General features: G+C 54.3%; 3 protein-coding genes across 3 annotated transcripts; all 3 read right to left on the reverse strand.

Moving 5' to 3' along the window:
* Positions 1–11519: 11519 nt before the first annotated feature.
* CGCS363_v005404 (uncharacterized protein) lies at positions 11520–12827 on the reverse strand (the record flags this gene model as incomplete). Its single annotated transcript, XM_036637253.1, has 3 exons — positions 11520–12016; positions 12090–12605; positions 12746–12827. The coding sequence occupies 3 exons, from the start codon at positions 12825–12827 to the stop codon at positions 11520–11522; spliced, it is 1095 nt and encodes a 364-aa protein (XP_036498817.1).
* A 589-nt stretch (positions 12828–13416) lies between these two features.
* CGCS363_v005405 (uncharacterized protein) lies at positions 13417–14691 on the reverse strand (the record flags this gene model as incomplete). The annotated part of the gene is made up of 1 exon (XM_036637254.1): positions 13417–14691. One exon carries the CDS (start codon positions 14689–14691, stop codon positions 13417–13419), a length of 1275 nt encoding a protein of 424 aa, XP_036498237.1.
* Positions 14692–20736: 6045 nt separating this feature from the next.
* Positions 20737–26284, reverse strand: YBT1-2 (ATP-dependent bile acid permease; the record flags this gene model as incomplete). The annotated part of the gene is made up of 2 exons (XM_036637255.1): positions 20737–26029; positions 26214–26284. The coding sequence occupies 2 exons, from the start codon at positions 26282–26284 to the stop codon at positions 20737–20739; spliced, it is 5364 nt and encodes a 1787-aa protein (XP_036498819.1).
* Positions 26285–27145: the final 861 nt, after the last annotated feature.

Consider the following 27145-nt stretch of genomic DNA (forward strand, 5'->3'; position numbering starts at 1 on the left):
AGATGATGAGAAGAAGGAGGGATGGGGGCAAGAGAGGAGAAAAAGGAAAAGACATGGACGGGCGAGGCGGCGGGCCCAGAAAAAAAAGGGAACAGACGAACGAGCGAACGAACGAACGAATGAACCGGTGGCAGCCCACCCTGTCGAGAGGCCAGAGGCTCCTCTCTGGGCTAGGAGGGAGTCGAGAGAGAGCGCGCAGAGAGGTCTCCTCAGTCAGGCACAGGCGCAGGCGCCGGTTCACAGAGAGGCCAGTCCAGTCCAGTCCCGTCCACGTCCCAGGGCCTGGGGCCAGGGCTACTCAGGAGCGAGCCAGTCCAACGAGAGCGGGCGGGCGAAAGAGGAGGCCAGCCAGGAGCCCCAGGAAGAGGAGTGAGGCGTGTGCGTGAGTGGTGTGGACGAGGGTCGAGGGGGGCGTGTGAGAGAGTGTGTGAGTGTGGAGTTCACACAGTTGGGAAGACACTGGAGGTAAGGTCGTGGACGACCTCGACGGGGATGGGCCCGACTGGGACGGGGGAGATGCGATACCCTTGTCTGCACTGCGTACTGCGTACACTACTTGTGCCTGTGCCTCTGTGCCTGTGCCTGGTGAGCGAGGGATGGGGAGGGATGGATGGGATGGATGGGATGGGATGGATTGGATGCACTGTGGGTGGATGGGACGGACGAGTTGTGCAGCGGCGGCTCAGCAGTGGCCAGTGGAACATGCAGCCATGGCATGTACACGTAAGTACTTTATCCTGCTCTGCCGCCCTGTTCAGCCCCGAGAGCCAGGGCCAGGTACTTGGAGGCGCATCGTGGGCTGGAGGTGTGGGATGGGACGTGGAGGGGACAGCACGAGAGGGGAGGAGGGATGGGGCAGGTACTCTAAGAAGAGCCACGACGCGGACTGGCTGGAGCTTCCACAGGTTGACGGGGGTCACGTCAGGTACGCGCCGTTTCTCATTGGCCAAGCAAAAGCCACTTGTACCGTCCGCACCTGACCTGCGGCCGATGGACGAACGATACGCAGTACGTATACGTATCCGTTAACCTAGCCCAGCCCTGCTCTAGTGGCATCCCTGGTCGCTGTTAGTTTCTGGTGCCTTTTTTCCCTCGCAGCCTCACACTGTGGCTCCGAATCTTGAAACTGGCCTCTCTCTCGCTCTTTTTTTCTGCCCGCGCCGCATCAGCACCCCAATTGAGAAGTCAAAAGTGCCACTCGCACACACCCACACACCGCTGTTGGTCCTCGGTCGACAGAAACTGATAGGAGATAGATATGCCAGCCAACCAAGAGCCCTGCTGCAGATGCAGATGCAGAGGATGACCGATGCTGATGCCGGGCTATTCCTGGTGTCCAGCGGCCATCCTCCAAAGAAAAGGTGGGGGAAGCAGAAACATCGGCGGCAGTGGAAAGTCAGCGACGCGGAGGAAAGCATATCCTTGCACCTCGAGACTCATGGAAAGGGGAGACTCCCGTCCGTACCTGGCGACATGAGCCGGAGCTTGAGAGACTAACGTACTGTGTACTGCATAGCACCTTATGCTGGACTGTCGGCTTAGCATGAGCATGAAAAAGAGGCGTCGGTCTGGTATTCTGAGCAACGCGCGCCCTCGCACCTGCTCCGTACATCAACGGCGCGCCTCGGCTTTTGCCCTATCCTTATTGCCCTGCCTGTCCTGCCTGCCCTGTCCAGTCTTCACCGTCTCTTCAGGTATTCGGACGCAGGCACGAGAGCGGTGGCTAGTGGACAGGCATAGGCACAGGCACTGGTGGCAGGGTCGCGTTTGGTAGGTATCCGCAAAAAGGTTCGTACACTTTCTCGAATACCCCATTCTTTTTGGGGGCGGCCGAGCAGCGACGCGACACTGGCCTCGTGGAGGCGTCGGCAGCGGAGGGGTGATGGACCTCTTCAAAGTTCAAGGGCTCCAGTCATCCGCTGCTCGCAGTCGGACGCGACAGGAACGGCATTGGATCGCAGAGACTGACACTGACGCTGCCGCTGCCACTGACACATGGGGCATCGCGCGGCTGCCAAAGAGACAGCCCGCTTGCTTTCGTGCGTCAGTGAGCGAAAAAGAGCCCACGGTGGAACGATGGACGAAAGGTCCAGCGCGACTTGTGAAAGCGACTGGGGGTTCTGCCTGCGGTTGGTGGGTGGGCTGCATGGACCTTTGGATTGATGCTGGGACCCGTGGGTTCCTGTCAGGCACACAGGGATGATGGGTGGTGGATGACTTTGAACAGACTCTGGGAGGAGGGAGGGGACACTGGAGGGGGGCGATGGGTACGGAATACCCTGCGTCGTCTCCAGAACAGGTCACGTTGAAGACGGCAAGGGGAACAGGAGAGGGCTGACGTTTTCTGAAATTCTGAATACCAGGCGGATACCTCTTGAATCGAGGGTGCCGGGGTCTTTGTCATGCACAAAAGCCGCGGCCGTCTTGTCGGAGCCGTTTGAGCAGGGGCTTGTTTCTACAGGTCCCATCCAAGTACCTTATCCCGTACCAACGGAGTGTCATGTCAGCAGTGGAAAGGGAAAGGGCTTTCTGTCCCGTCATCCCATCCGTCCACCGTCCACCGTCAGTTCCACGTTGCTGTCGTCCCAAGTTTGAAAGTCTGCCAATCCCCCCCTCCTCCCCCCATCCCATCCCATCCCATCCCATCCCAAGTTCCAAATCCCGACCGTTATCTCGTCCCGACTTAAGACGCAAGGTCTGTGAGAGACGGGAAGGTAAGGTGCGGCGTGCCTTACTTGGAGGGAAGGCTGTGACGCGCTGCTGCTCCATCTTAGAAGATCTTATCCGGCCAATCCATCGTCCCTCCTTCCAGGTTCTGACTCCATTCCATCCCGCGCCTTCCAATGACCATCCCATCTTACCATCCAGCCGTGCGGTGTTAACGTGCCTGCCTGCCTTCCTCTGCCTTCCTGTGCCTTCCTGGGCTGGTCCTCCTTCCGTCTCCGTCTCGCTTAGGCAAGGGCAAGGCACGCCTTACTGATGTCGTTGCTGCTGCTGCTACTCTGCCATATGCCTGCCATTTGCACCTCCCGTCCGTCCTTCGCACCTGCACATCAGCAGATCAGCCGGAGAGGAACGACCAGAACTCGTCATGCGCGGCCAACGGAACCATTGATCGGCTGTCAACGGAGCGCGTTCCATCCACCGTGCCACCTCACCCACCTCGGCGGAAAGAGCGACACGACCGACCGAAAACGACGACGACGACTGGGACCTGCGGAGCTCCAACACTAAACAGCTGTGAGTGAACACTGTGAACGATCCGTTGCACGCACACCAAAGAAGACTGCCGCAGCGATGCTCTGACTGACTGGGTGGGGTCTAGAGAAAACTGTCGGACCCTGGCCCTTGCTCGTTCGTCCAGTCTTCCGTCCGCCTCCAAAGGTAAACTACCCATCCGTACCTTACATAGTACAGGTACCTACGTCGCGTCGTCCAGTCGCGCCTCCCTCCCCGCCAACTCCAACTCGCAAGTGCCTGCCTGCATTGCATTTGCATTGCAGCACCCCTCAACTTCACAAAAAAAAAAAAAGTGTGGAAGCTGCACTTGCGCCTGCAGCGGCCACACATCGGCGCAAGCCTCGCTGCTCGCACTGTCTCGGCTCCGTCTACTCTCTGAAGGCACAATGTCTCTTGTTCCTGGCGATCCATGCCGCCCTTCTGACCTCTCCGCCCCTCCCTCTCACCGGCGACGGCTCACTCACTCGCCGCTCCAACAAAAGTCTAAACAAAGCTCTGTACCCCCGAGACGCGTTTCCTGCTCAAATAGAACGGCGTCATGTACACTGCCGATACGCCAGATCGAGACGACACCGGACTGTCATGTTGTGCTTCGGCAAACCTGGAAACTCAAACAAAGCTACGTAACCCTCTCAACGCTGGCTCAGAGTCTGGGGTCTCGCGATGCACCTCTCGCTTGGTCTTGAACCATTGAACAGCCATTATCCCGGAAACCCACGACAGACGTCGCCTGGTATAGTTACTGTCGTGGACCGTTGCGCCGGCTGATCCTGATCCTGATCCCCCCTTACACGGTACCACACCTCCGTCTGCTGTGTTCGTACCTCTCATACCAATAGTTGGATACGCCACCCACCAACAGCGGCCTTCCTTCCAACGTCGATTTCCCCAACTTGGATCTGCATGTTTCCGTCCTCGCCGTCCTGGTCTTGGAAAGGGGGTTCGATGGTGGCAAGTCGTCTCTCTGCTGGTTCGTCGATGCCCGCGCGGCAAACAATCCTCTGTGCCTTGTACAGCAGCTCGGCATCGGTCAAGCCTCTGCTTTCGTTGCACGTTGCCAGCAGTCAGGCGCCCGCTCTGATGCCGCCGTCCTGCCTTCTTGAGCCTCCACGTTGCGACGGTTCTTCGGATTCGGGACTAGCCTCTGGCCCTGCTCAAGAGGCCAGCCTCGCACTAGCCCTCATGATGAGAGAACCCAGCATCACCAAAACCACCATCTCAGTCGTAAAGCGAAAGGTGCAGAACGCGGCCCACCACTGGTTTGGACGACAGGGGTCTGTCAACATATCGACTGCCCGGCACACAGCATCTCCGTCGACCGGCTCAACGGCTTGATGCCCGTCTAGTGATTGAGGTGGTCATGACGGCGGTTTGCGCGCCATGCAGACAAGCTATCCAGCCCATGCAGATGCAGCCCATTCACAGCTCTGGGATTCGCTCAACTGTCCGCCACCCACTTGGGCCACGGGCAGGCCTCGGCGCCCATGCCCGCCCCGACCTCTGGCCTCGCTCGGCGTTTTTTGACTGAATGATTGATGGCTCCTTGACTTTGTCAATGCCATGGGGAAATTTCCTGTCATGGCGAACATGCTCGATCAACGCCAAAAAAGCAGGCATTTAATATCTTCCGGAAAGATGCCGAATTCTCAGGCCATCACGTCCCTTTCTCACTCTCTTGGCCGCACTCCAACAATGAGTGCCGGCAATGAAGACCTCAGCAAGTCTATTTGGAAGGGTTCCAAGCTGTTGGCGCGTTCCGGAACCAATGGGCAGGACTCAACTTCCACGAATGGCATGTCGGGGAAAAGGGGTCACGCCAAGCCGACCTATCCCGCCCTAAGCGGACTTGCCCACGCTGACCTCACGTCCGACCCGTCCACGCCATCGAACTGCGAAAACATTGCAGCCAACCATCCCTCTCAAGGGATGGGCTGTGATGCGATGCAATGTGATGGGGTCGCTGGGCATCCTCACATACAAACTAGAGACCAACTGTTTCCGCTTCATTACGTATAAACTGCATGCGAATGCTCATCGGCTCCCTTGGACGCCCAATCTACATCTTGTGTACGGAGTCCTTTGCTGGGATCCGAATAACAACGCGCGAAACAGATCGTCTGGCCATTCCTCCCGGGCAATCGACAACGAAAGGGATGTCTCAGACAAGGCCCTGTTGGGCGTTACAAAGACTGCTTTACACGCTCGAAGACCTCGCACACACGTCGAGGCGTTCCAACAAAAATCCCAGGCCCAATCCTATCGAGCATCGCGCCCACGGCGTGTTGAACAGCAGCATCTGGAAAGAACTTTACGGCTGGCTCAGGAATTTTGACCTTTTCTCCCTCCGATGCTCCCGCGTCCTCCGTCAACGGCCGAGGCTTCAGGTTGCATGTATCGTCATTCAAGCAAGCTTGCATCTCCGGCCTTGGTCAATGGTGCTGCTGTTGCAGCACTTCTTGCCTCGTACCTGCAGAAGCGTCATGCAACCTAGGACACCGCCAGTGTCCCACATGCGCCAGAGACACTGTGACACGACGCTAACCATCTTTGACCGTTTAACCGGCTCCATTCAAAACATCTTACCAAGTCCCATTCGAGACAGGTGGGCCAGTCCCGTTGGTCCTCAGTAGCAGCACCTACAGGAAGACGGTCCAAAATCTCTCAAGGCCAAAACGAACGGACTGGCATCGCATTGCACGGCACAGTCGATGGTTCTTGTCAGTGTTAGTCAAGCCTGGCATCGCGAGAAGCTTGGGCTTTCACAATGTATTCGGTCTGACCACAGCGAGTGATGTCAAATGCGCTGAACTAGTTCCAACTGAAGTCAAGATCGGACGAACTTTTCATTTGCTAAGCAACCCGTCGAAGCCCATAGCCGCCGGCCCCTCTTCGACTGCGTCCGTACTTGCAGGCGGAACATTCCTTTCGCGCACGCCTCCTTGCGCCGCTAACTTTGAGCTGGTTGCTCTAGGCGGTCGCAAGGTGCTTCACGATGCCCGAAATAGTAACATGAGTTTCGAGATGGCGGACAATCATCGCATCACAGCCGCAGGTGCCCGCTTGTTTTGACTTAGCCACCGGTCTTCTTAAGCTGCGCAGCCCCGGTCAACTCAGCTGCATGACCTTCACCTAAACTTCACGTTCTTTCACCGGGCAACGAACATCTTGCTTGCCAGCATGCGAGACTCGCAGAGAAGTCAATTTTCGAGTTTCTGGTCACAGCCAGGCAACGCCTCGCCTTCATCGACGCCACACCGACAATACCAAGGTTCCGGAGCAGGCTCCTTCTCGAGGCAAGAGAATACGCATCGGGCACTGTGTCCGTCGCGCATGACGGATCGGCTCCGTTTTCCACAATAAGTCTCGCGGATCTGCATAACGCGCGACAGCCAACACAGTGTTGGAGGAATGTTGAAAACTGTCTCGAAGTCAGTCAGCGTCAGGGTTCCAGGTTGTCTTCAACAAGGCCCGCTTTTACCCCTGAACGTTGGCGTCGGTACCTTGCAGCTTTGCAGGGCGTTGCGGCTAACCCAGCCAGTCTCGCGTCGCTTGCAAGGATCTTCACAAAACGAAGCCCATCATTGGACAATCCCGCTCGAGCTTGGCTGAAATAGGGATAGCCAAAGATCGCCGATGCAATGCCTCGTCGGGTTAGTGAGGGGGGCCACTACCGCAGTCAGGAACCTCAGGCAAAGGGAACTTTCAGATACGGAGGGGTGGTGCTCAAACTTCGTTGAGCCTCCCCCCTGTCTTCCACGCTTCCCACGCCTCTGTCTCCCACTCAAAATCCACTTGGTCAGGCTCCGGCGTGCTTCTTTCATCTGATCTTTTCTCTTCCCGCTTCTGGCTCTCGACTCCAGTTGTACCTAGTTCCGGTCCGCGTCCGGCCCCATTTAACAACTGTCAAACTAGACAGCGACTGGGCTTCCTCCGCAGAGAATCAGCCAAGCACCCTGGGGAAAGACGGGATACGGCGGCTAGCGCTCAAACAGGACTGCGGCGCCGCATAAAGGAGAAGGGCAAACAGCAACACAATGGGAAGAGGCATTCAGAGTACCGTGCGTTGTTGGTGGGAGATCGTCGTTTTGCAGCCCGCTGGCCTCGGGGCCAAACAATTCAAACATTTCTGCTACTGACTCAGCCACAAGCTCCGACGACGGTCAGTCATCGCATATGAATCCGACCGACCGGCTTTCCTAGCAGCATCCACCACCGCCTACCTGGCCTGTCGACCCGCCGCCCGTCGTGATTGAAATTCGTAAAACCGCTACGGGACGCTTCAAAGAAGGTGTCCGGGGTCCGTTGCCTCCGTCGCCAGCATCACCGGACCAAACCTCTCGTAGCCTGTCCGGTGAAATGTTCCAGAAAAATCATCGAACATTGCGAACCTGAGGTCCCTGGCCGCCTGCCCTAGTGTGCCCCTCCCCCTATCTGAGGGCCCTGCTGGGCGACACCTCGCTAGCCAGGAGCCCTTGAAAGGTCGGCTCGTCTGTCTGGACCCTTCATGGATAACACGCAAGATTGCCGCACGAGGTAGACGAGACGATGGATAGGCGAGATGTGTCTCTAGCATCATGTGTCGCAGCATCTGTGGCACAACTATCCGTCACGTCAGACACTGTGAGGGTCGACCGTTGAGAGCTTGTCATCATGAATGTTCAACTTTAGGGTGTCTGCCTTGCCTCTCGTTTGGCACTACAGCTGACATCCAGAAACGTGAATCAGCACCACTTCTCGGCCGATAGCGAATCCCTTGACACAGCAACGCAGGCAACTACGAAGTAACACTGACAACACAATCGAGCATGAAGTACTCTGTAGACAAACCGCGAATATCGATTGCAAGGCCAAGAAAACATGGCGTCCCAACTGTCATGCAGTCCGCTCCCCTACCCCCGGGCTGCATGACCACGGACCACACTTGATCCAATGAGCAAGTTACTGAAGCCCGGCCACTCGTGGAGGCATGAATGATCATCGCAGCCCTCCGACACTTCCATCAACAGACGCGTGTGGACGCGTTTCTATGTTTTCTCTCCGCACGAAAAAGCGGTTGCAGCAGAAACATCTATGTAAACAGGCACATGTATCCGATTTCTTCGTGACGAGATGCATCTTCTCGTCGTTCCGAAGACATTAGACAACGAAACTCGCCGCCCTGGTCGATCTGAGGCATCGTGCGTATGGTCAGTGTGCCGTTCTGGGGTCGCTCGGTTCTCGACCCCGAGAAAACTGGCGAAGCCTCATGCGCAATCTACGGGCAATCGACGTGGCAGCATGGCAGCATCTCAGTCGCGCACGGAATCCTCAGCGTCAAGAAATCGAACAGGGCCACCTAAACTGCCGTGACACCGGGCCAAGCATTCCCAATTGAGTTTGCTGAAACTGCTCCGGGTCTTCGCTTCTTTGACAAGCATTGCAGGCATCGCGGAGAAATTTCCGAGCGAGCCCAGCACCCCGCTGCGAGAGAGAAATCAGTGAGGAAAGACGCACCAGTCATGCGTCGACACCGCTCCGCCGCATTGTCTTTTGCGATTCGTGGCGGCAGAACACTTCACGACTCCTCTGCCGTGCTTGGGCCTCCAGCATGACAAAGAGAGGGAGGAACCACACATCGGCATTGCGGCGGTGGGCCCCTCAGCAAAGGCTATGCCGGAACCCTCCCTGCTCGCTTTCTGTCTGCGACGTCGTGCACCATTCCATCCGTACGAGATCGCACAAGGGGTTGCCAAAGATCGGCGCTAGCGTTCGTCTGATGTTCCCGGGCCTCACCGAGACGGGGCCCCTGGCCGGTCTACCGATGACAGCTTTACCGGGACGGAGCCTGTTCGCCGAAGGGAGAGGGCCTTTCGGTCTGGATTTTTCCTTCCGGGCTAACCCAGCTTGACCGACTCGAATCGTCCGAACACGCTCCTGGCACTGACTCGGCGCCACTCCTTCATATACACTTGGACAGGTCCCAACCAAAGAGACGTGACGATGACTGACCCGGCCGTCAGGTTACATGATGCACCCGGCTTCCCGACACACGGTCCGCCGAACTCTCAGATATATCAAGTAGTGGATCACCCTACATATTGAGGTCAACAAGGACAACCGTAACTTTGCCTCTTTACAATCCGGGTCTTTTGAGGGTCTGTTGCGCTGCCCCCAACACGATGAGATCGTCCGAACTCCAACAAAATATATGACTGATTGGCATTTACATTAAGCCCTATAGTGGATGGGGCTGGCCTAAGGGAGTCTGAGATGCTCGGAACCTACCGAGCCATTGGTGCTTGTGGGCACGTTGATTGCGGCCTGGCATAAGGTTGTGTATTAAGGGTATCGTTCTCGACCTTTTTAGGAGGCAATGCGAGACTTTCGGGCTTTTGGCTTTCGGCACTGTCGACGTCTTCCAAGGGGGCGGGCGGGCGGGCAAAGAGGCGCGGATGCCACGTCGGCATCTACGCGGATAGCTCCTTTTTGTGAACCATGGGCAGTGTCAATACGAATGGAACTCACAAAGTTTACTTGTGAAACGCCCAGATGGTAAGTTCAGTATGGCCTGGGGTAGGTTGATTCCGCATCACAACATTGATTCTTTCTACTCGTGAGCATGAAGAGGAGCGGCAGATGAGTCTCATGAGTATGTGTGCGCTGTGGACTACAGACGTAAGGGCAAGTTTGACATCCAGCGGAGCGTGCCAACTCTACAGCCCTAGCCTGCGGTTGAGTTGAATTGCGTTTGTGAGCCTTGGAACCTCGTCCTTCTATGTCGGCGCAAACGTCAGATATGTCAAAAATACCAGCAGCTCATCTTTCCTTCAAATCATTATGAAGTTCCAGAAGGATTGATGTGTGAAATAAGTTATGATAATAAGTTCTTCGCACTTGATGCCATGCCACATAAACCTGCCTACTAAACAATGTGAAAAGGACGTTGTTTGCAATTGGGCCTGGCCTTCTCAAAATTACCTTTGTCCAACTATCTCATTGCGATAACTGGCTCATCTAGCAACCATTCTTTGCCCTGAGGGTTCCAGCTCAGGTGGTCTCGTGCGGTATGAGCTGGATTGAATCTTGCCAGCAAGGACCTAGTCTTCCGGTTGTCTTATGAGAGAGGTAGTCCTCGATATCGGCGGCGGCGGCTTCACTGGATACGGTGCTTTTTTGCTGTCGAAAATGGTGTGTAATGTGACTTAAACGAGTTCACATGAGCACGCATACTTGTCATGGTCAGAACTGGCTCTTCTCTTAGTCAACGGGAGACAGGTCTTGAGATGTTTGGACTGCGTCGTAAAGGGGTGGGCGTTGGGATGTCTGGTATTTAAACAGCCTAGCCTGACCTTTTAGTTACTGCGAAGTCACAATCTCGGTGATTAGGTGTACCTAGGGTACTTGCGAATGAGCTTTGCAACTTTGACATCAGTTGTCGACAAATTCCTCAGCCTCCTCGCAATAATGATGATTTCACTCCTGTCCGGGTTTGATCGTCGTCACCTCGCGGCTCCGACGTCTCGGAGGTATTCACTGCGTGTGGTTTGGGTAGGGATCTGAATACGCGCGGGTTGTCTTGATCTTGATCTTTCTGAGAATCTTGGCGCCTTCAAAACTTGTTCCTTATTGTGCACGTCTTGAAATATTTCAGTTCACGCCAGGGCAATCGATCACTTCAAGACGCCCGAGAGCCATCCGATTTCCTGGCCTCTCAAAAGCTCTTTGTAATGGGGTCTGTGAACTATTTTATACTCTCTTGGCGGGTCAAGAAGCATCTCGTCCATGGTGTATCTATTTTATCATCTGGAAAGTCTCACATGGGGAGAGTGTGATAAATGTAGGGAACAACTTTGGTGAATGGGGTGTTGAAGAGTCTCCAGCTTTCTCAGAGATAGTTACTAAACTTGATTAACGCCTAAACTAGTTGAAATCCTGAGGGATCAAATCTCAGAGACAGAACTGGACAGGAACAAGCAAGACATGCTGTGTTGACGTAGCACTGAAAGTATTGTCTGTAGATGAAAGAGACAGTCAACGACGATGAATAAGCTTGTCGAAGGATTCGTCAATAAGTTGACGCTGCGGGAGGCTCCATACATTGACGTGTTACGGTCAGATTCTTACCTGTTGAGCGAAGGATGGCATAAATTTCATATCACAGCTGTGCCATCGCCAACGCTCTTTTGCCATTTTCTTCATGCTACTTTCTTTCCATGTATGATTGTTCTCTATCATGGTCAGAGCAAACCATGTGTTCCTCACTACGACTTGCCGCGCCCCCTCCACATCACCAACCACAATCACAACTCCTTCATCACCTCACTCACAGCCTTCTTTGCCATCTTCCTCTTCTGCTCCTCAGGCAACCCCGCGCTCATATCCCTGACAGCCTGCAACTTGCGCATCATCCCCTCCAGCTTCTCAATTTCCTCGGCATCAAGCTGCTCCTCCTCGTCGTCCGCCTCCTTTTTCGTCGCATTATTTGCACCATCGCTATCCTTCTTCCTGTCACCATCCTTGCCCTCACCCTCGTCATCGGCTTGTTGCTGCTCCAGCTCCAGATTCCAGATTGCCTTCTTCAGCCCCTCAAAATCAGCCCTGTCGAACCCGAAATCGAGACTCTCCGGGTCGAAGTCGAACTCGTCGTCGTCCCCGTCAGCGAGTGGTCTGGGTTTGCGCGGCAGGCCCGCCATCTCCGCCTCGACGTCCTCAAGGTCCGAGTCGACGTCCGGCCCGGCGTCAGCGGCCCAGTCGTTTGACTCCAGCGCCTCGAGAACTCGTGGGATGCCCATTTTTTCTAGGGATTTTGGTTAGTCTTTGGCTTTCTGACCTTGATGGAGGATAGGTGGCAAGGAAAGGACAAAACAAACCTCCAAACTCGTTCCGCCCGTCATCCTTCTTGCCCCCGCGCACCTGCACAAACTCCAGCCCCCACTCGGCGCACAGCTCCTCCCACTCCTCCGCATCGCCCTCGCCGACGCCGATGCCCAGCCCGACGCCGTCCCACGCCCACCCGCCAAGCCCCTCGCGCACGACCTTGCCGACTTCCGATATGAGCGCGCGGGTTTCGTCCGCGGTGGGCGGCGGCGCGGGAGCTGCTGCTGCGGCTGCGGCTGGTGGCGGTGATGATGATGATGGTGCTGCTGCTGTTGTCGTGGAAGAAGAAGAAGGCGGCGGCAGGGCGAAGATGACTGCCAGACCTCCCAACACGGAAAGGACCTCCTTCGCCTCGGGAGACAGGAAGGAGGCGGACCACTCGGCGGGCGAGGTGATCAGGTCCAGCCAGATGGGCACCTGGGCGGTGTAGTAGCTCGTCTTGATGTCGAGGAGATGCGTCGTGCCGGCCAGGGATGTTGAGGCTGGTTCCGGTACGGCGCCGGTGAGGTCTGCGATGTGTATCAGCCATTATGCCTCATAGCCAACCATCTGACAGTGTGTCTCGTGAAGCTCAGATGTGCCAGCTCTCTCTTTCACTTGAGCCATGGCGGGGTGATAAGATAAGCTGTTTTCGGACGAGGTTGCGCACCTTTGATTACTCTGCTGAGATGCTGCGTCGACTCGGCCAGCGAGACGGCCAGCAATCGGCGCGGATTCGAGACTTCCGCCATGCTTGTGTGTATATTTCTATGAGCTTGGTGAACTGACGTGGACTGGAATGCAGCATTGAGAGGTTGGATGTGACAGTTTGGGGCCCAAAGTATCGGGACGGGGTCACAGCTTACCTAAACGCCGGAGGGCGGGACCTGCGCTAAGCGGGTGCGGGGCGCCGAGCGGATGCTACGGACCCTGAAAACGCTCCAGTGTGTAAGACCACCAGGGACGGGCATCGTTTCTTTCAGCATCTCACACATTGGACATCTTCTCTGCACTTGACACGTTGCACTCGTACTACACAAGTGAGAAATGGTATCAATTTTTGTATTGAAGAGGTGAGGTGCGTGCGAACACTCTGCTAACAACTGTTTTTTATAGCCTCGCTACCCATGCAGAACGGGGTATTCTGAAGAAAGAGTCGGAAACGATCATGATAACGTGCAGTCTGGGAATCGTCATAATGCAAAAATGAAACGCCCTCCGAACCAGCCGACCATGAACGCATCAGAGAAAAGGGAAATAAGCCAAGCCAAGCGAAACCAATCCAAGCTGAGATGAGAAGACCCGGAACCCAAAAAGAAATGCAGTACACAGTAAAAACGCCTAGCAATCACCGCCCCAGCCAAAGTGACGGTTCACGACGTTCATCGCGCTCACGCCAGCCCTGACGATGCCCCTGGTTCTCTCGTCGTCCATGCCCGCGAGGACATCCTCGAAGCTGGTATCCTGGCGGCCCTCGGCATCCCTGAGGTCCCGCTGGTCCAGCTCGCCCTGGCGGCGCTCCATCACGGCGCGGTGGATGGCCCTGGCCCACATGTTGTACCACTGGTCCTCAGACACAGTGACGTACTCCCTCCCGACGACGCGGCCGGTCTGCGGGTCCCGCTTGCGCCGAGAGAAGGGCCACTCCGCCTCGACGACCTCGAAGCGCTTGGTGCGGAAGAAGAGGTACGGCCAGGCAAAGACCCACAGGAAGGTGAGGTAGAAGAGCCAGCGCACCCAGCTGGAGAAGCGCCAGCGGTTGACGCGGCAGGTGTTGTAGACGTCGACGCGCTCGTCGCGGACGGGGAAGCTCACGTCGATGCGGCCGCGGTAGTGGGTGGAGCGGACGAGGTCCTCGAGGCGGCCCTTGAGGCGCTCGTCATCGTCGAAGCCGGTGACGGTTCGGGAGAGGGTGAAGGTCTTCAGACCGGCGTGGGAGGCGCAGTAGCGATGGCACCACTCGCGCAGGGTTGGGGGCTTGCTGCCCTCGACGACGCCGCCGGCGGAGGAGGAGCCGCCGAAGCCCGGGGCGCGGGTGGGAAAGACGGTGCCGCGGCGGACCTTTGAGAAGTTGTCTGCGGTGCGCAGGTCGCGCCAAGACTGGCGGGCGGAAATATCGCGGTAGAGGAAGGGGGTCAGGTCGAGGCTGACGTCGAAGTCGACGACGGTCTTGGACTCGGTCTTGTTCTCCGACTTGTGGACGGTGCTGGAGTGGGTGCCGCGGACGCGGACGTACGGGCGTGGAGGGAGCTGCGCGAGGGAGGTGATGAAGGATTCGAGGTAGGCGGGGTCTGTGTCGAGGCGGTTGGAGATGTGGATCTCGTTGCCGGTTGCGGGATCTCTGCGGAAGAGATTCGGGGCGGCGTGTTCGTCTGCGAGCAGGAGAGAGGGATTCGGGGGCTCGGCGGCAGGGTCGTCTGTATAGGAGGGCGGCAGGTCTAGGGCGGCGCTTGAAGAAGCGGCGGCCGGGTTGTCGAAGTAGGGGTCGTTTGTGTGGAGGGAATATGCGTCGTTGGGCTGGTCGAGGCGGAGGGGTGGCGGGTTGTTGGACTTGGCGTCCTCGGGGGCTGCTTTGGAAGGGGGCAGCTCCGGGGAGAAGGCGCCTGGCATCGACATTTTGGAAATGTTGGTGTTGTTGCGGGTAGAGTGGCTGGCCGACTGCAGGGTGCGGAGAAGAGATCGGTGAGTGGAGGTGAGGATTAAGGACGTGGAGAACACTGAATATTCCCTGTCGCTATCTTGGAGGGTGGAGGGAGAGGAGGACTCGATCCCGCAAAGATGGAAGTCGACGGCGGTAGAGAGAACCGACGAGGAATCAACGCGAAGACAAAAAAAAAAGATTAAACGAAGGACGGTGCTGAGTGAGGGGATGAAGGAGAGGGATGGATGGGGTGATGCCGCAGGCAGCGAAAGGAAAGGTAAGGAAGACAAGGTATGGTCTTTCCGGGTCGCTATTTTGGCTTTGCCGTCGCTCTGGAGTCTGGGCAAGGTTCCAGGCCCGGAATCTGCATCCACGTCTTGGCCACCAGACCCTGAAGTGACCAACGAAAACAACAACACCTCACACTCAAGCTACCTTACTACGCTGCATCCAGGTACCCTTACTGCCATACACGAATCAACGGCCAACAGTTTCGTCTTGCGGCGCAGCAGCACCCACCTGGTGTTGCGGAGGACCCTAACAACCTCACGGCCAGCTCACACGCACACACATAATTGTTTTTCTTCCCTTTGCTCCTTCTGGTACCTGAAGGTAAAGTACGCAGTAGACAGGGCCAGAGAGACAATAAAAAAAATATTTGGTGCGGAGAGACGATTGAGCGCCACAGATTGGCCACTGGCCACTCACCACGGGCCTCTCCTCTCTTCTCCTCCTCTGCGAGGCGACGTGGACGCCAAGTTCTGGCCAGTCAGGTGTCGGATGGCGGTCATTCTGCATTGTCACTGGCGGCGCCCCCGCCATCTCCACACGGAACATCCAACCGGGCGCTGGCCACTCAGCCACTCGTTGCAGGACCTCGTCCCACTGTTGAGACGTCGCTCGTGCCACCTGCTCAATGCGATGAACCTGGCAACATACTGGCACGTGTACCTACATATATCTGCCTGTCCCTTTCCCCCCCTTCCGTGCCAGGTCATCTATTTTCAAAGACGCGGTGAAGAGTCTTCCTTCGGCTTGATCCGAAGGAAGGAAGCATGTTGCAGCGCTGAACGTCCCTCCCGGCCCGAAATTATGTTGTGATGCGAGACTGCTGCGGCTGAAGGGGCTTCGTCAGCGATACCGCGCCCCCTTTCTTAGCTGGCTGAATGAGCGGCGCCATCTGGGTGTGGCGCTTTTCGTTTGCTTAGTTGACTTTTGATTGTTTCTTCATGCTGAAAAAGTCTATTCACAGCCAAGACTGACATGACATGGTGTTCTGATGACCGTTCCTGCCGTAATGATCTCAACTGTCGAGAACTTGGGTCACCATCCACCAAGGCGCTCAAGATCAATCTTGTTGATGCCAACCTTTACGTCTAGAAATATCTGGGATTGGATGTGAGGGTGAGAACAAGCTTCACTGTTGCCTGCTTCCGGCTGGCAAGGCTTACTTATGAGATGAGTAGGTGTAAGGCCCGGTCGGCGAACACGTTTTGTCAATTGGCGGGCATGACCGCGCCAAGATCTCCCAATGAAACTAGGGACAGAGCAATCTGAAGCCAACTTTCTTGTTCGGCGGACATGACGAGAGGCACAAACCCGTCTGTATCGTTCTTGACATTCACTGAATAGAATTGTTACGAGCTAAATCTACTATCTCTAATTCGACCCTCATGACGACACCAATCCAGAGAAATCGTACGCATATATTTCGTCAGCTATCTTGAGTTTGTGATTGTTCTTTACAAATCTTGCCTCATATTTCCTTAGTCTTTGACCCGTATAGGAAGCTGGTGTCATCACGCGGTGTTCAAACCACGATTGGAACTCAAAACCGTCGCCGTCAGCTCACTGGATGATGGTCCAGGGCCAATATAGTCTCTTCAAGTCCGGGATGTGTTTGCTGGCTGTACGTGCCATCGAACGGTAGGGACATCATTACACTTCCCGACTCCATATGCGAGGCCAATAGTGTCGTCGTCCGCTCAATGGCAGCTGGATCCGACCACAATCAAATCCAGTATTATTCGCGAATACGCCTCGTACCATAGAGGCCGTGGACGAAGGAAGAGAACGTGTTTAGTGTTGGAGTTGCGGGAACAGCTTAGTGCTGTGGACTTTTACCACCGATACGAAGGTCATTTTCTCTGCCAAGATGGAGACGGACTTCGAAAAAGACATGGTATCTCTCCTGTTGAGAGTAAACTGACCAGGTAGTCTTGGATCATTAAGTATGATTGCAAAATGTCTTGCTTGAGGTCTCGCTATCAATATCTCAGCGGGGTCGCTGAGAGAGCGAGGCGTCAATGAGAAGGTGTATATTTAAACACAACGGAAGAGTTCGAATCTTATGCAACACAACAACAAATATATGGAGCCTGTCGATTCTTTTGGTGCGCTGGTGACCACGGTACTAGAATAAACCTGATTGCACCGCTTGATCTTATCTCGTTCATTACCTCCTCGAAGTGTGTGTCTCCCCGTCTACCATTCGTACCCATGTATTGGGCATGTAACACGACCAGCATCGCCGTTCAGGACGAGTGGCAGTCATATTGCCATTCTGATCGCTACTTATCAGCGCGGCCACGAATATTAGGCTGCAAACTCTTGTTGGGTTACCATAGCCTTTGGTTGAGCGACATTGGCTCCGGAAGTATGTGCCAATGCACAACAATGCCACTTGAAAATCCTTCGCTATGCTGCTTGAATCTGGTCATCCGCCGAGTATAAATGAGTCTCATATCTAAGATGAAGGGCTGGTCTTCTTTCCAGGCCAATGGGGCGTTTCATCAGGCGGTCATTTGTCAATCTTGATGAAGGTTCATGAAATGATCACGAGTATTTTATAGACTAAACGATCAGGGAATCTTCAGCATCCAGTCTTCGGTCAGGTTGCCGAGATGTAGTAATACGTGGGAACCCCATGGAAAAGATGAAGGAACACGATGTCTATGGGGCCAGGCAAAAGCACATAATGAGGCTCAGCGTGACCAGACAAGATGTCTAATTTTTTAGACGGTACGTCAACTGTCCAGTGACAGGCCTAATGCGCCAAAATGCGAAGTATGCCACATCATTGCCTTCGTCGTGACGGACACACATGGTGCATACTATAGTCTTTATAGGAACATTCCATCATCACCAGAACGATAGACCATACCTTGTCTCATTTGTTCCGGTTTACGGGCCTCCTCTGACCGCTCTTTGGTTGCTGCACCTTTAAACCCTCCAAAAGAGCAGTTATATTAGAGCCAACTGAGAGCGCCAGCAACGAAACCCCTTCAGGAAGAAACACGATAAGTTCCCTTCTTGAACTGTCTTCTATTGGTGAAAATAATCGAAGCTGCAGGAAGCTCCAGTGTCCTAATCAGAAGTTAGACACAGGTAGTGCTAATATCCACAGCGTTTCTGATTCCTTGTCTTATTTTCATTGCTCTTCACTCTTTCCAGAGTATTTCCAAAGATGCATGGCTTGTATGAAGTAAACATCGTAACCCAAGTGGCGGTAGTGTATCTGCAGTGAGACGGAGAGAAGCCTCGCTCGCAACTGTCCATGGCACGATTAAGTCGACCCCGGTCGGCATTGTGTGCTCTGTCAGCCCATGTTTTCGGCGGAGAGACCTCTTCTTTATATGCGTGGTTAGTGATAGAAGTTTGAAAATGAACAGAGACAGCGCAGAATGTAGTGCATGTAGTATTGAGTAGAGGCTGCCGGCTACCTTGTCGCTATTAATGAACACCATACTTGGCCAAGGGATAGGACGGCAGGGTAGACCATTGATACATAAAGGGAAAGTAGCGGGTTCGGGGAAGTTTCTTCGCGCGACAGGAATGGGGTCTGATGAAGGGTGCCGGTGTGTCGCTTCTCTGGAAGCCAAAGAGTTCAAAGCTCCTCCAGTCCGCTACTACCTGCCAAATCCCTAGCAAAACCAGATTCAATTGTCTTCGTCCAATCTCTTCCTCTCTTGTTTATGTGCCCGTATGAGTTGAAGTCCAGAACATCGTAATTCTAGTAGCAAACTTGTTGATGGAGATCCGAAGCGGAGTGCTGTACTTGTCACACAGTCTGGTCGAAAGGCGTCAAAGTTCTCAATTGTAAGATTAATTTGCCGAGGGGACAGATCAGATCAGTGAGATAATGTCCTTGAAATAGTAGGAGAAGTATCAGATCTTGCTCGTTACAGCCACGAAGTGAGGCGTCGCACTCGTACACATAACATCGTGGTAAGGAGTAGTTGTTTATGATCCTTCGCTTGCGCCGGCTGTTGAGGATAGTAGCCGTATTAAAGCTAGACGATCCATACTTCGACATTCTCTCTTGTAACCAAAACAATGTAATAGTACGCCGAGTTGATTGGGTATGGCTATTGCAGATGACCAAATGCTTTTTCCTAGGCCGTTCAGGACCGCGTTATCTGCCGTTCCATGTGGTGGGCATAGACCGCGGCGGAATGAGATGATGAAACGTATGAATACGGGAAGAAAAGAGGTGGAGATCAACAAGAGAACCAACATTGCACGTCATATTGGTGCGTGATGTACTGATGTTGGAATCGCAGACGTGAATTTTGGGAGACCCTTAGGCGATGGAAAGCTTGCCAGGCGGGTCAGGTTCCTCTGGAAGTTGATACCGAGGCAATGCATAATTGGTGTGTCAAACCTTTGAAAAGTGAATACCAAGTTCTATTTATACCTGGGTGGAACTTCTTCCATTGATCATAGGATGCAAAGCTCTTGCATATAACTCAAGCTCAACAACTACCAGACACTTTCGCCAGCCGAGAAAACAGCCACGATAAAAGAGCTATGAAAAATCGTAGACCGTATGTGTTTGGCCCAAGGTTACTTCGGAGCATGACTCTGGGTAAAATGCGAGGGTAGATGCGGTCTAGCTGGTGGGCATATTGCACATCCAGCCAATCTACTTCACGCGGCCTTGCTCACTGAGGTCGAAAGAACATAGCGCGTACGACCACTGTGTCTCGCCTTTCACCCTCCATTTCGATAGTTGTGTATTCCTGAATTAAATAAAACAAGAGAAAGACCGTTCAAAAAACAGAGCCATAACTCAAGGGATCAATCAGGTAGACATGAACATCGCAAGCACTCGCCCAAAGACCATAGTCCGTCCACCTTCGAAGGCATTTGAAAACCGTTACTGCAGTGGCCACATTGATGATTAGAAGAATCAGATATCTCTTCTCTTAATAACTCAGCATAGAAATACTTCTGCCCGTCAGCCAGTGATCCGGAGGCAGGCTGCCGCGTATCATGCACTACTCTCTCTGTTTCCAAAACCTGGAGCCCACACAGCGCAGGGTATAATAAGCTCTAGAATGCTGGTCTTAGTGGGATGAAACCAGACAGGAATTGAAAGTCTTGTATGATTTGTCCGTAAGTTTAATAGAGCTAACGATTAACTACGATCCAAGGTGAAGTCCTCAACCTCACGACACCATCCATCTCACATTTCCACAACCGCCATGCCTCCGTCGCCCACCCTCGGAAGATTATTCATTGGTATACTTCCAATCCAGAGCCCCGCAATCATCTACGAGATTGCTCATACAGACAAAGCCTCGACCACGACTAAGCAACGGGACAAGCATTCGCTCGCACTGGACTTTGTACCACTCTTGCTGTCATCGGTCACATTGGCTGGTCCTGCCTGGTGAGGGGAAAGCAGCTTCTCGTATACTCGCGATAGGCCAGCTAGACGTGTGTGCCTAGACTGGGAAAGGTTCAACGAGGCCAATGGAAAACTTGGACTTGCTGGATCACAACACATCTAACACGGCAGTAGCGTCGCCGGGTCGAATATTCGTAAACGTGATTTCAAGTCACCAGACGTAACAATAAGACGGTAGATGAATGAACAAAGAGAATATTCCTGTATCTACCGAACCTAAACTATCCTTTACCTTATTAAAACACAACGCTGGCGATAGCTGAGAATACCAACCCCCGGCTCAACGCTAAGACATAATACACAAGGCCAAGTCGTCCAGGTCAGGCTCCTATCCTCCGCCAGCCTTCCTGGCCTCCTCGTCGGCCTTTGCCTTTTCCTCAGCTTTTCGCTTGTCCTCTTCCTCGGACGTCTTTGCTTCCTCGTCAGACGCCTTCTTGGCGTCCTCGTCCGCTTTTCTCTTCGCCTCCTCATCCGCCTCTTGTGCCTTCTTGGCATCTTGCTCCGCTCTCTCTCTGGCCTGGGCTTCAGCCTCAGCCTTCTTCTTGGCCTCTTCCTCGGCCTTTTGCTTAGCCTCCTCATCAGCCTTGGCCTTGGCCTCTTCGGTGATCTTCTGGGCTTCATCCTCGACGGCTGTCGCCTGGCTGTCACCGATTTCCTCGTCGTCAATGTCGACTAGCCTTCCGGAATCCCACTTCTTCTTGGCGGCCTTGATCAGGATAGATAGCTCTCCACTCATATCGCACATGCCCCGGAAGCTGCCGTTCTCCTTGCGAATCAACTCGTATGGGTGGCCGTATTCGACAACGGCTCCCTTATCCAGAACGAGCACCTTGTCGTAGTCCACGATTGTCTGCAGACGGTGAGCAATGGTGATGATGGTGCTGGTCAGTTCGCGAATCGTCTCCTGAATCTTGGTGTCGGTGGCGTAGTCAATGGAGGCCGTTGCCTCGTCCATGACCAGCACATTCGGGCGCTTCAAGAGCGCTCGGGCGAGGCACAGCAGTTGACGCTGGCCTTGAGACAAGTTGGAGCCGGACTCCGAGACGGTCGACGATAGGTTGAGGAAGACGTTCTTGTTCGTAGGTGCAATGGAAGAAGCAGGGCTCGAGTTTGTCTCGCCCTGAATGAGGCCGAGGTTGGGCGTGGCTGGCAACATCGAAGAGGCAGAGGGTGTCGTAGGTCTAGTCGTCGACTCGTTAGGTCCGATGAGCTGAACCTTGCGGAGGGCCTCGAAAATTTGCTCATCCGTGTACGCGTCGAAGGGGTCGAGATTGCTGCGGATGGTGCCCATGAAGAGCGTAGGATCCTGGGGGACGATCGTAATTGACTCTCTCAAGTCGCGAAGTCCAATCAGTCCGATGTCAATGTCGTCGATCAAGATCTTGCCCTCGTCGGCCTCCAAAGCTCTGAAGATGGCCAGGGCTAGCGAACTCTTGCCAGCTCCAGTTCTACCAACAATGCCGACCTTCTCCTTGGGGTTGATCTTGAAGCTGAGGTTTCTCAGGACAGGGTCAAGATCCTGGCGGTAACGCGTAGAGTAGTTGATGAATTCGACAGATCCCTGGCTGGGCCAGTTCTCAGGGGGGCGGTTCTTCTCCACAATGGGCTCAGCCTCTTGCTCAACATCCAGGTACTCCTTGATACGCTCCACTGAGTTCATGTTCTGTTCATTGATGGCATAAAGGCGAATGAGCCACAGGACGTTCTCCGTGAATCCAATGGCGTAGCTGAGAGAAATACCGGCAAGTCCAGGCTCGATGGTGCCAAGGCTGAAAATGATGAAGACTCCAGCAAAGAAAGACACCATGTCTCCAAGAACATCAGTTCTGAAAGCAAGCCATCGGTTAGCAGCCCAAAGATAGATGAAAGGACGCGCCTGCACATTGATCTTTGTCAGGTTCTCGCGGATGAAACGGCGCTCATCGCCATAGGCACGAATAGTGGTCATTCCCGACAAGGTCTCGCCAAATTGCTGGAATAGAGGGCTTCGCTGGACGGATTCCAGACGCTTCAAGTCTCTAGAAGCTCGGAGATAGAACGAGCCAACAAACCAATAAGCAGCGGTGATGAAGACACCGGCGATGAGGAAGCCAGGGGTGATGACAGTGATCAGGACGACAGTGACTAGAATTCCAAGAGCACATCCGAAGACGCCAATAGCGATCGGAGCGACTTCTTGGTCGACTGCCTCAAGGTCCTTGCTGAAACGATTCATGAGCTGGCCCAAGGGAGTAACGTCGAAGAACTTGAACTTGGCCCTTGAGACGCGGGAGATAAGATCGTTGTGAATCTTCTTAGAGGCCGTCAAAGAACCGTAGAAGACCCAGATATCTCTGATGAAGGCTGTGGCCGAGCCTGCAACCCCGATAATGGCAAGAATGGTCAGATAGTAAGTAACGTTGACGTCGGAGTTATCGGTGGTGGAGAACGACGAGCTGATTCTCTCCCCAATATTGGCGATGGAGGCGAAGTAGGTGGGAGATAACGACTGAGAACTGTAGCTGTGAGATGACGTTGAGAATGTCATGGACTGCTCTTCTGTCTGAAGATACTGCTTGGCCCATTCCCGCACCCACCAACTAGTTGCAACACCTGAAAGCTGCTGAAGACCAAAGACGCTGAGGGCAACGATCCAGAACCACCAAGGGCCCATGGATGACAAGTACAACTGGATGACAGGCCACTTGACAGAGCCCTCCGCCTTGTGTTCCTCCATAGCATCCTTCGTCTCCTTCTTCTTCTTGTCGTTCTTCTTGGATCGGGCATCGGTGGTGTTCTCGTCGCCTGGGTTGACGACGGTTTCGGAACCATCCTCCCCGACGCTAGATGGTACACGGGACGGAATGCGGGAGACAGTGGCGGAGTTGATGGCGGCCTTCTGGATCTCCTCTCCGAGCTTACCGGAGGCGATGAGTTCGCCCGATGGACCTTGGGCACCAATTCTGCCATTTTCGAGAGTGACGATGTAGTGGGATGAGGGAGCGCACAATGTAAGGTTGTGCGTGACGAGAATGCAGGTTCGGTTGGCCATGAGAGGACCTTTGATAGCATTGTTGAAGATCCATTGCGCGGTATGGGAATCCACGGCGCTGAGGCAATCGTCCAGAAGAATGTGCCGAGAGTTGGAGTAGATGGCGCGGGCAAGAGAGATGCGCTGCTTCTGGCCACCAGAAAGAGTGATGCCCTTCTCACCGACCAGAGTCTCATCGCCGTTATCGAGAATCTCCAGATCACGCTCCAAGGCGCAAGCGACAATGACGTCTCGGTATCTCTTCTCATCGTAAGGTGCAGCGAAAAGAATATTCTCCTTGATGTTGGCGTTCACAAGCCAAGCAGCTTGGGCGACATAAGCAATCGTATCCGCCAAGTGGGTTTCGGGGTCAGCGCGGACTTCCTCACGGCTGCGACCACCAGGGCAGTACACCTTGCCATCCACCAGAGTCATTTCTCCCAGCAAAGCCATGAGCATTGATGTCTTTCCAGAACCTGTAGGTCCAGCAATGATGTTGAGCTTTCCGATGCGGAAGTCAACGTCCATATCCATGAGACGGAAAGCCAGGGATCCATCGTCCGCGACAACGTCCTTGCCACCCCAGATGAAAGTTGCCTTGCGGAAGCCGATAACCTTGTTGCCGTTCTCGTCCACATTGTCCTCGCCAAGTTGCTCGTATTTCTCCGTCTCCTCCTCGGTGAGGAACTCCTCAACACGGTCCAAAGAGACCTTGGTTTCCTGAACGTGAGCAAACATGTCTCCCATTTGATCGAGAGGAACACGCAGAAGCATGAAAAGCGAGATGGCAGTGAAGGCCACGGAGGGGTAAAGGGGCTTCTTCTCGACGAGAGTGTACATCAGGAAAGAGAAGAAGGTGATGAGAACAGGCACGGAGTTCCAAACGGCAACCGCGAAAGACCAGATGATGTAGCGGGATCGGAGAGCCTTCAACTCCGCAGCACGCTTCTCGTCCACGATTCGGCCAAACTTAGCCTCCCATGCGAAGTACTTGATAATGCGGATGTTTTGCAGGACTTCGTTAGTCACATTGATTCTCTTGTCGGTAGCCCCCAAGATCTTCTTCGACGTGTTGGCAAAGCCTCGGGCGAAGCTGTAGTTGATGGGCAAGAGCAAAGCCATGACAACGAGACCGGGGATGGCGCTGAGACCCATAACTTGCCACAGCAGAACAATTGCAATGACCAGCTGAGTCGGAGCGGATGCGCAGATGAAGTGGAGGTAAGCGGTGACTTCAGAGATCTTGAAGCTATCCACGGACATCAGGTTGATGATGGTGCCCAGGTTAGCCTGCTCGTCGTCCTTCTTCTCAGCGTCCTTTGCGGCACCGTTGGCGGACTCGGCGTCGCTGGCCTTCTTGAAACCCAACTTGGACTTGACCTTTGCGAAGAAGCCCTTCTTCTCGGAACCAGAAGGCTTCTTCATGCCGAGTTCTTTATCTTTGCCTGCGGCGGCCTTGCGACGAAGGGCCTTGGCATAGATTTCACCAACCATGATGGCACGAATGCGAATGCAAATCTTGCGACCAATCCATAGAGCCATGCCGTCGGCGAACGATCTCACGATGTCGAGAACGGGCAGCAGGATCACGTACAGCCACAGGACGTTGATCGGAGCTCCTTCGGGGCGCTCCACATACTCTAGGATGGCCTTGAGCAACATCGTTGGGGCGAAAGTGAAGATACCAGCCAGGACTGCCAAGGCGAATTGGCTTAGAAGCTCGGCCTTAAAGTACTTGATCAAGTGCCATGACAGGGCCCCGGTCCTCTTGAGTGTTCTGTAGTCCGCCAATACGGCCGCAGCCTTCTCCTTGGGAATGAGGTTCCAGACACTCTTCATCTCAAGAGTCTCCTTGTATCCGCGCAGGATCAAGGGGTCGAACCAGGAGAAGGTAGCCAAGGAGAAGAGGGAGGCCAAAGGCTCGCGAGAGGGCTCAATTCCATCTTCCCATTCCAACAGCACCGTCTTGTTGCCCTTCCTTGTCGTGACAGCAAGGCCAAACAGCAGGGTGGTCAACGCAAACTCGAGAATGACGAGGATCTGCGCGAGCTGAGGAGGCGGGTGGACAATGACGGAGCGGAAGATTGCAACGGTAAACAGCCACTGGAAGAGGTAGATGAAGGCCGTGTGGTTCCAGATGCGAGGCACGCGCCACTTTGTGTTTCCCAAGAAGAGGCGCAGTGTGACAAGGATAGCAACGTAAACCCAGTTGACGAGGCCGACGATGGTGACGATCAAGCCGTGGCCGCCGGCAACAGAGCCAGTCACCAAAGAAATAATGTGAATGGCAATCAGACCAGCAATCGCAAGCTCCTCCACGACGATGGACAGGTTCTGACCGTGAGGACTGTCGGCCTGGACAATGGATCCCTTGGTGGTGGTCTTGACCAGAGCCAAGCGGCCGCCACCGTTCATGGTGAGTGCCTCGTCGTCGTCCTCATCGTCGTCGGCGGTCTCGTCGGGAGGAAGCTCGGTATGCGAGTGGTGATGTTCGTCAGAAACCTGTTCGTATCCATGTTTGCGATTCTTGGAGATGCTTCGAAGAGTCTGCACGGCGAGGTGGAGGAATGAAAATCCTATTATAATCAGAGGGAAGAGAATCTTCAGATAGCTGCAACGAGAAGAATGATTAGTTTTCGCATTCTATCCGGCGCAAAAATTGTCGGCGCAAGGGTACCGTAGGCACAGCTGTAGAAGGATGTGGTGCGGTGGTGCATGCGCTTTGATGCGATGCGCTCGCGGTGCGACTGAGAAGGATGCGACGGAGCACAAGACAGGGCGGGATCATGACTTACTCCTGCTGGAAACACGGCGTGAGATCATCGATCTGCCATATTGGCCAGCTACACTGAGCAAAGTTGCTCATGTTTGCTGCTGCTGCTGCTAGTACCCCACTCCCGTATGGCGGGGAGAAACGCCCAAAAGAAAGCGATCAATGGTCGAGCTCCGACAGCTTGTGGTGTTGGGGTAAGATAAGCTGAATGGATGGAAGTGTAACGGCGTCTCGGATCGGTTCGCAGCGGTCCAGTCGAGGGAGCGGTGGCGGGAGCCGACGTCGGACTTTGTTGTTGGAGAGGGAGGAGAAGGCGAGGTAGGGCGGGTGTCTGTATGTACGTCACCTCATCCGAGAGAGAGAGGATCAAAACCTAGGCGTTGCAGAGGGAGTTTCCGTCGGGTGCACGCTGCTGGGAGGCAGGTGATGTCGGGGGAAGAAGCAAAACAAAAAAAGAAAAAAAGGAAAGAGAGGGATGGAAGGAGGAAGAGGATGGCACGCCTTTGCTGCAGAATCCAGAATGAGTTTTGGGGGTGGGGGGAAGGTGTAAAGGTAGCTAACTTCTGGTCCCGTCTGGTCTGGTCTGGCGTCTGGTTAACAACACTCCATGGCACTGACTGACTGACACGGGGAACTGACGACGGTGCCCTGGCCTGTCTATCCTCCTTCTTCGTCGCTATTTTTTTTTTTTTTTTTTTTTTTTTTTTGGGACCCGGTCCTTGCGGAGCACTCGGGGGCCGAATGCCTACACATACACACACTGGACACATACAAAATACGAAGCACACAGTCGCCGGAGCAGCAGCATAATGATCCGCGGCAAGCAGCTCACAGACCTGAGGTGGGAAACAACAACGGCGAGGTTTCCACCGCCTCATCCACACTACCTGAAGGACGCAGTCTCCACGGATCTTGGCCAGAGCGGAGCCTCCATCCCTCCAAAGTACCCAGAAT

Source organism: Colletotrichum siamense (assembly GCF_013390195.1).
Source record: "Colletotrichum siamense strain Cg363 chromosome Unknown KSG_Cg363_contig03, whole genome shotgun sequence".
In the NCBI taxonomy this organism is placed as follows: domain Eukaryota; kingdom Fungi; phylum Ascomycota; class Sordariomycetes; order Glomerellales; family Glomerellaceae; genus Colletotrichum; species Colletotrichum siamense.